The 8856-nt window shown below is 45.3% G+C and overlaps 1 protein-coding gene across 2 annotated transcripts in view; it reads left to right on the forward strand.

Moving 5' to 3' along the window:
- The window catches only part of MFGE8 (milk fat globule EGF and factor V/VIII domain containing), a 30321-nt gene extending 22373 nt beyond the window's left edge, over positions 1 to 7948 (forward strand). The window contains exons 8-10 of one of the 2 annotated variants that reach the window (XM_083584590.1): positions 2108 to 2292; positions 5627 to 5782; positions 6233 to 7948. In XM_083584590.1, coding sequence (XP_083440716.1) covers positions 2108 to 2292; positions 5627 to 5782; positions 6233 to 6376 — 485 coding nt within the window. In that variant the 3' untranslated portion in view covers positions 6377 to 7948. Of the gene's footprint in view, positions 1 to 2089; positions 2293 to 5626; positions 5783 to 6232 lie in introns of both variants that reach the window. The other variant, XM_083584589.1, reaches the window with a different exon arrangement.
- The last annotated feature ends 908 nt before the right edge of the window (positions 7949 to 8856 follow it).

The following is an 8856-nucleotide window of genomic DNA, read 5'->3' on the forward strand; positions in this document are numbered from 1 at the left end:
GGGCTGGCTTAACTAGGGCTGCCATACGTCTGGGAATTGGACTGTCAAAATGGCGTCTGGGTGGATTTTTACCAAGTCTGCAAAATGTCCTGGAAAACCCGGATGTATGAGATTACGCTAGTAGGACTGCAAGAAGTTCTGTGAGAAGGACTGCAAGAAAGACTATGAGGAGAATTATTAGTTAATGATAATTAAGAGTTATAGAGAAATTAAGAAATGCAGAATAAGTGATAAAGAATGGAAAATCATCAGAGGTGTTGACGGAAGTCTAAAATATTGTATAAGATAAGAAGTTATGTTAATTGAATGTTGGAAATGATATGTAAAAAAACCTATAAAAATGTATATATATATAAAAAGGAAAACCCGGATGTATGGCAACTGGAGTGATTTTTAAAGAAAAAATGCTTTTTAAATCCCCCAAAAGCTCCAAAACTTTTTTTTGGGACATGTTCCCAGAGAAAGGTCATCAGCTTTGCCTACCCTCCAACAACTTTGTTCGGATTTTCACTTTTGAAAATATGGCTTAACGCGTTTCCAGAATAGAAGTAACGCATATTAGCATTTTCAATTGGCAGGCGGAAGCCCAGAGTCTAAAATGGCTCGACTTGCACCACTGCCCACATCCAGACTTTGGGGCTCTTTCTGTTTCTTCCTCCTCCTCTGCATCCATAATTACAATCGTACCTTGGTTACCGAATGCCTTGGTACCTGTACGTTTTGACTCCTGAACGATTGAAAACCAGAATTGTGTGTTCTGGTTTTCGAACGATTTTCGGAAGCCAAACTTCCAGCATGGCTTCCGATTGGCTGCAGGACAGCCAATCAGAAGCCGTGCCTTGGTTTTCGAATGGTTCTGGGAGTCAAACGGGCTCCCAGAAGGCATTCTGTTCGAAAACCAAGGTACAACTGTACAGTGACACCCTCTGGTGGTGCTCAGAATGATAGGTAAGCTGACGGTTTTCCTGCTTCTTACTGTCACAGCTCTGTTGTAGCATTGTAAATTTGCTTGGTGCTTTGCTGAGCAGTGTCACAAAACCCAGACTGGCCCCTGCCCTGAGGACCTTACAGCTGAAATGTTGGTGGAGGATGACAGAACTCAGTATTGCCCACATAGACCGGCAATACCTCTCCTGGGTCTTTCCGAGTCCTTCCTGGAAATGCCAGAGATTGAATGTGGAACCTTTGCATACAATGCAGATGTTCTTAACAATGAGCCATAGCTCTTCCCACCCTCCGCATTAACCCATGACTTAAAAAATATGTACTTTAAAAATTATCATTTAATCACAAAATGCCAATTAAACATCTTTGCTCTGAGTATGCATCTCAAATATTTTATCCTAGAACAGCATTTGGGTGTGTGTTGTGATTTGAGAAGCTTATCACAGAATTCAGAGAAGTGGGAAATCTGAAGGATAATTATTGAGGAATATCCACTGGTGAAATCAGAATGGAATTACACCGTTATTGGGTAAAAACCAGGGTGGCTAACCTTTGATGCTCTAGATATTCCTGGACTGCAGCTCCGATCATCCCCTGACCATTGGGGCAACAGGAGGTGTCATCCAGCAACACATGTTAGATGCCGAGCTCTTGCACCCTCAAAGTGACTTGTAAATATTTGTGGACATCATTGGGATTCCATCTTTTGGGTTGGCTTACCCCTGTCCCCCCTGCCTTTGTGTTTCCATCTGTGCTTTGGTTTCTTGTTTTTAAAACAGTTTCCAGAAAGCTGCAAGACTTGCTTTTAGTGAGATCCCTAATGTTGGAGAAGTTGGTTTGAAGCATCAATCAGCTCTTCACCACTGCTGATGTTCAGAGCACAGGGATGCAGGTTGCAGAACTCTGCCTTAGAACCTTCCCCAGAATCTTCGCAACACATGGGAGTTTCTGTGGCAGGCATGTTTATACGTGGGGGATCTAGGCCGATGGGTCAGCATGGAAAGTTTTGAAAGCTGCTGCTTTGGGGAAAATGTGTTTGTGTGTTTCTGTCTGTCTGATGGTGCTTAATTTTGTTTTCTTTTGAGCATCTGTTGCTTCCGGTCTCTTCCCTTTCACTGTGTCTGTGTAAACCGTTGTGTTACAGTGTATTTCAACATGGCAGGTTGCTCGGAGCCGCTGGGCATGAAATCCCACTTCATCAGCGACCAGCAGATCACAGCCTCCAGCGTTTACAAGACATGGGGCATCGACGCATTCACTTGGCACCCGCACTATGCCCGCCTTGACAGGACGGGCAAGACCAACGCTTGGGCTGCCCTCCGCAACAAACAGGACGAGTGGCTTCAGGTAAGGCCTTGCCGCTCCTATGCAGGAAGGAGGGGCGGAAGGGCAGTGCAAGCGTGAAGACTGGGCACTTGAATGTGTGGCATAGGAGGAGCCTTCAGGTGGCCCATCTAGCTCATCACTCTGCCCTCACAGTGGCCGACCGGGTTCCTGAAACAAACTTGGAAGCTGGGAACGAGCACAACAGCATCCTGCTCACCTGTGATTCCCAGCACCTTATATTCAGTGCCTGGAAGATGACCATCATGGCTAGTAACCATTGATAGACTTGTCCTCCGTGAATTTGTCCAATCCTCTTTTAAAGTCATCTATTTGGATGACGATCATTGCTTCCTGCAGCAGTGAGTTGCAGTTTAACTATGCCACATTAAGAAGTACTGTCTGAAGAATTACACACCCACACCCACACCCACAACCACACACCCCTTTATTGCGGTCCATAAACCCAAAATACACAGTACAGCAATGGTTATATATCAACTGTTATCGAGGTGTAAGAATGGCCTTTCAAGTCTACAAAGGTGCTTTAGCCCATACATACTGTTTTCTAATTCTTACTGCCTCTGGGAATTTTTTTGCTACGGCTAGTGTAATGGTATCAAGTCTTATCCTTGAGGAGAACCTCAGCATAAAAGGAGTCAGCCGTTGTAGGTTGTTCTGTTAATATTGGTTTGATTAGATGCTTTCTAATCTGTTTATACAAACAAGAGTTTAGTAAAACGTGTTTCATACATTCAACATCCTGGGAACATGGGCACAGCCTGTCTCGGTATGGGAGGCCAGCTAATTGAAGAATTCCTTTCCTTTTACTTGTTCTGAATCTCCTGCTGGTGCTCGCGGTAGGCAAAGGGCCCAGATCCAAGTGGTTTTACCTTTGCCCTGCTGGCTCCCCCCCGGAAGACCCACAGTTTAGTCATAAATTTTGCTGTTTTGTTTTCTAATTTTCATGTTTGTATTCTGCATTTTATTTTGTGACCTGCCCTGAGATCTTACGATGAAGGGTGGCATATAAATCTAATCAACAAATAAATGAAAATAAAATGGCAAATGGCAGAAAACCCGACTGCTGTTTGCTCTGAATCAACGTTTTCCTGGGGAAAATCAGCAGAGTAAATGCATAAGCCAAGAGTCTCCAAAGTAGTTCCTTTTTATCAGCCCTGAATCTCCCACTGAATCTGCTACGAGGGGAGAAAAACATCTCTCTATCCCTTCTTTCCATGCCAGCCATAATTTCATAAACATAGCATGTCACCTCCTCCTCCACCTTTTCCTCTCAGTGAAACGGTCCCAAATGCTGCAACCTTGCCTCCATGCCCTTGATCGTTTGGTTTCCCCCTTTTCTGAACTTCCCCAAACTTTTCAGTATCCCTTTTTGAGGTGAGGCAGCCAGAACTGAACACAAATTCCAAATGCGGTTGGCACCATTTAAGGTGACCTTTTATAAGGGGGCATAGGGGGCTAGGAATTTGTGCCCTAAACTTCTCCCAGCAGCTGTTCACATCCTTATCGTGTGGTGGAGATTCACAAGGGCAGAGGACCCTTCCAGACTGCATGTGTTCAATGCCATACTGACAAATTTAGGTTCTGCAATGAAAGTCGATGTGGGACTTTTGCACAACAAACCTGTTTATTATCTCCCCATTCACCACCAAAATCAATTTTTTGTATGTGATGTGGATGGGAAAATGTGCAGTAATTAACGTTTGCTTGACGTTAGCATCATCAACCCCCCTGCAAACAAATTGAAGGAATCCTCAATAAACAGTGGATATTGCACAACCTCCCTACAAACTTTGCTGCATTCAAATTGGGTTGGAGGCTCCATAAACAGTTTGCCTGGAAGTGACCTTAATCCATAAAAAAAGCAAGTGAGTTAATGGTAATCCAACCTCTTTCTTTTTCACTTCAAAAAAATAAAATTGCTGCGAGCCAGGATTATTCGTTTCCAGAAGTAACTTATCTCAAAACGGGAAACAATTTAGACTCAAGTGCTTCTATACACACCCTGCTCCAAAGGTTGTTATCTTCTCTTGCTTCCACCCTCCTCATCCCATTTAGTCAGAGGCCAATGTGTAGCTGCCTGTATCTTGTCTGTAGCTGATCCTTGCTACTAGTGATGTTGATTATTTTCACATCCCTAGCAGCACATATCCCAGTGCTCTCAATGAAAATTAGGGGCGGAAGTTCCCGTTTCTCTGGCAATAAACTCTCCCTAAACAGACATCTAAAAACTAACACGGGGATAATCCACACTTAGCTTTTGCCCTGCACTTTCTAGAGACAGGTCTGAGTGCTTTACCCCAGTGCTTTCCCCAGGAAAATCTGCTCTCTTAACACTGACTCAGAACAAACAGCAATTTTGGTTTTCCGTGCATAGCAGTTTGCTCCGATCAGCAGCGAAGACCAGGTTTTTGCAGGGAAGGCAGAGTCAAAGGGGGGGGGGGAGGAGCGCTTGGATATATGGTGCTTTAAAACGCGTAACTGTGCCAGGAATGTGGTGTGGGAATGTTATATAACCCTTTGTGGGAAAGTTGTGGATAGTAGGAGATGATATATTGATTAAATGTTATTCTTCCTTACTCATGCTAGTGAGTTAGTAGCAGAGTACATTCCTTTGTATATTGCAGGAAGCTAGTTGCAGATTCGTTTGAATATCTTTAGTTAAGTAATCCAATCTGGCATGCCCAGTTTAGAGTATATTCCTGGTAAGACCCCTTTGATTCCCCCCAAAAAGAATAAAGACACAAGAGTCTTCCTTATAAGTAATGAAAAGTTTACTCACATTCAGTTCACAGTATGATCCTGAAGGCAGGCTTTAGCTTGTAGTTACAGAAGTGAGTTTGAGTTCATCCCATATGGGAATGAGCCCATGTGTTGCTGGCTGAGAGCCAGCAGACAGCAAAATACATCAGTATCAGAAGAGAGCAGCAAAAGAGGAGGATGGCTGAGTGACTGGCCCTTTTACAGGGTCTCAAAGGGTTACGCCCATCTATCTAGTCACACACAGAGGATGCTCCAGACCAGGTGGGACAGGAAGTCCTCCTGCCTGGAGTAACATCCCCCTGTGTGTCCACTCTGGGCAAACAGGAAGTGTTTTATTTTACTGCTACAGTGATGTCACATCCCACACATGGCACAAAAGGAAGTCTGGATGAGCCCTCAGTTGTATGCAAACTTGCCCCCAGGTTTGGATGCTTTTCCTGCAAATCTTCTGAGTCTTAATAGAACTTGTGAGTTGGGGTTAAAAGGTTTCCAGGCAAGGTGGCCTCACCTGAGTCCGGGCCCCTCATTTCTTCTTCATCGTCACAAATTAAACGCCATCCTTGTTTCCCTACAGATTGATCTTGGGGCCGAGAAGAAGGTGACAGGGATCGTTACACAAGGAGCTCGTGACTTTGGGCACATTCAGTATGTTGCTGCCTACAAAGTGGCCTATAGTGATGATGGGAAGTCCTGGACTCTTTACAAGGATAGCAGGACAAACGCCACCAAGGTAGGCTTGGGGAATTTTGCATCCTCTGTGTTTTAGAAACCACTCCCATCCTCACTGAGGAATAGGAGAGAAATTCAATTCAGTTTGCATTTAAGGCCAAATCTTATCAAATCTGTGCTCTCCAGAACAAGATGAGAACCTAAAAAACAGCCACCCTTCAAAATCTGCACTTATCCGAAATTTGCGACGCAGTTCCCTGACATTTTTCAGTGCCTAAAAATGAATACTTTAGTGAAAAGAAACATAGAATGCAGCATTATATCAGGAGAAAGTGCTTGCAACAAAGGGTACATTAGCCAAGTGTGTGTGTGTATAAAAGAGAAGTTCACACTAAAATGCTGAAGAATCAAGAAAGGGTAACCCTTGCTTACACCCCTGCGAGGTCAGCCGGCCTACTTCCTTCCCGCTCTTGTGTTTTCTAACCGTTCTTCTTTCTCTTCACCGGCACAGATATTCCAAGGCAACTATGACAACAACTCGCACAAGAAGAATGTGTTTGACGTTCCCTTCTACACCCGCTTTGTGCGCATCCTCCCCGAATCTTGGCACAACCGCATCACCTTGCGAGTGGAGCTTCTGGGCTGTGATGAGTAGCCCCCTCACCCCTGACCATGGAGGCCATGAAGCAGAGAGCCAGACTGACTTCCCCACCCACTTTGTCTCCTGCCCCCTGCATCCCCGGACCTGTGGCGCTTTCTATTCCCAAATCCACTACTCCTAGTTCCAATTGATAAAAAATCCTATGCCTTGTGTTAGGCACTGGGAACACAATTTTTTTGTAGAGCCAGCAGCTATCATGTTCCGGGGGCCTTGTTACCTCCTTGACCCTCTGCTTGTCTTCTATCTCCCCCTCACCTTTTGCTTTCGAAGAACGATTGACAAGCTGGCTCCTTCAGGGATTGGCTTACTTTGTTTGCATCACCACGGCCCCCTCTTGTGGGTCCCTTGCACTGCACTTTAAGAGCCACTGTTGAGTGTCTGGGCTCTTGCTTTTGTAAGCCCTACCCCATGCATGGTTGATTCCCTCCTGGCGACATCGTCGCACACACAAACCGGTTCAAACAGTCCTTGCCCTCTCTCCAGGGAGCCCTGGAAACTGTGGTTCAAGGTGTGGGGCGACTATAACGGAAAATGCTTAGCAGCCTCCTGGAGCCACATTTCCCAGAATTCTTTGGAGGAAACAATGTCTGGTCTAAGACGCAAGTTTAATAGCCTAGGTACGATGTAGGTCACAGGCAGTGTTGTATATGTACTCCCTTGCATTATCATTATTTTTCAAAACATGATCAGAACTTCGGACCAAAAAAAAACCAGGGTTTCAAAGTTCTAAGTTTTTGCAAGATAAGTTGAAGTTTAGCGTAATTTATTCTGCTTTCACAAGTCACAGAGAAGCCCATAATGTTCCTGCTTCCTGGAAACAGAGGTCTCCGCCCCTCTCGGCTCCTCACATGTAACCACGCGGTTGCCCACACTTTTCCAAGTTCGTTTTCAAAGCCATGAGGGACTAGCAGCTTGCTTTTCCTCCTCCATCAAGGGAAGTCACTCCATGAAATCCACATAGCCCTGCTCCCAGTTTACCTGTTCCCTTGATAAACTTTTCTCAGGATGCTAAAAGATTGGAGACTGGGTGAACTCACAGATTTGTAAAGTATTACTTAAACTTTGCTGGGGCTGTTTTGGCAGTAGTCTAACCTTTCCCCAACCCTCCACTTTTTGCATACTGAAAAAGACACGGCACTGTTGTTGCTGTTGTTTGTTAAACCCACTAGGCCCCTCTCCTTACAACTAATGCAACAGCTTCCCCTAATTGCTTCTCTCTTTTGGAGACCACGTTTGGCAGAGGCCCTATGAAGAAGCGGGGCTCTGAGAAGCTGTGTCAGGGAAGGAAGGACAGCATTTTAAAACAAAAACAAATGTGGAATGTCCCTTTTGGAAGGGGTCTGTGTGGTGGTGGTTGGGGGAACACATGGCTTTCGGTAAGACAAACCTAATAAGAGGGGCTTCAAGTAGGGCCACCATCTGGGATCTGGAAGCAATTAACCCAGAGCACAGGGGTTTTTTTTTTTTTTTTTAAGCCATAGGAAATTCTGAGGGTATCCGCTATGGCTTCACAGCAAGACACAGTCCCTAAGTAAAGACTCTCAGTATTAAAACAAACTTTAAGAACTCTTGCTTTTTGATGTCTCTTTCAAGGCACGGAATCCCAGGGAGAACCAATGGATGGGGGAGAGGGAGGCGGAGTTTGGGGTGAGAGGTAATACTGTAAGTTCCTGGCCTACTGTACAGATGAAAGAGATGGACAATGAAAGTTGTCTTCAGGTGGCCAATGGTATTAAGTGAGCAGCGGAGAACCTTGGCCCTGGGAGCCCGAATAGGCCCCTTCAAGCCTTTCTGTCTGGCCCGTGAGACACCCCCACATCAAGCCTCTCACCGGCCCTGTTCTCCCTCCTTATGTATATTTGCCTGGCTGGAAAATGTCCTTGCACTTGGGTGATGCTTCTTCCCTAGTGGGAGGAGGGAGAGGGATATATGAATGTGTGTAGAAAGTAGCTCAGGTGCTCTAATATGCAGCCTAAGGGCCACACACAGCCCTCAAGGCCAATGGACAGGGAGGTCTTCCAGCTTCATGCTTCTGGTGCTATATTAGTGCAAGCATAACAACATCCAGTGTTTGGAAAGAGTGACAGCCAATCAGAAAGGAGCCTAAATCTGAAGATGCCCTGCTGCAAAATAAGGCAGATCCCAATGAGCTGAACTGAGTCTTCACATGAAGCAGATGCACTGGGTAGCCATTCCTTCGCCGTGGTTAAGGGTTTGGAAATGAGGCCACCTATTAGTATGCATTCTTTGCCCGGCTGAGACTGCTCAAGCACAAATCCCCATTGCTTATGACTGGTTGAGGAATATATTGACATTGTAAACCAGGGTTCCGAAGCTAGTTGCAGAACCAAGGTCAATAGGTACCCTGGTGAAGACCTAATATAAATGTTAACCCTGGTTAAGACTGGTGGCAGGGAGGCAAGACTTGGGTGTGCATAATCCTATGGCTTGTCTCTGATGTCTTAAACATGGTT

Source organism: Podarcis filfolensis (assembly GCF_964270895.1).
Source record: "Podarcis filfolensis genome assembly, chromosome: 14".
NCBI lineage: Eukaryota > Metazoa > Chordata > Lepidosauria > Squamata > Lacertidae > Podarcis > Podarcis filfolensis.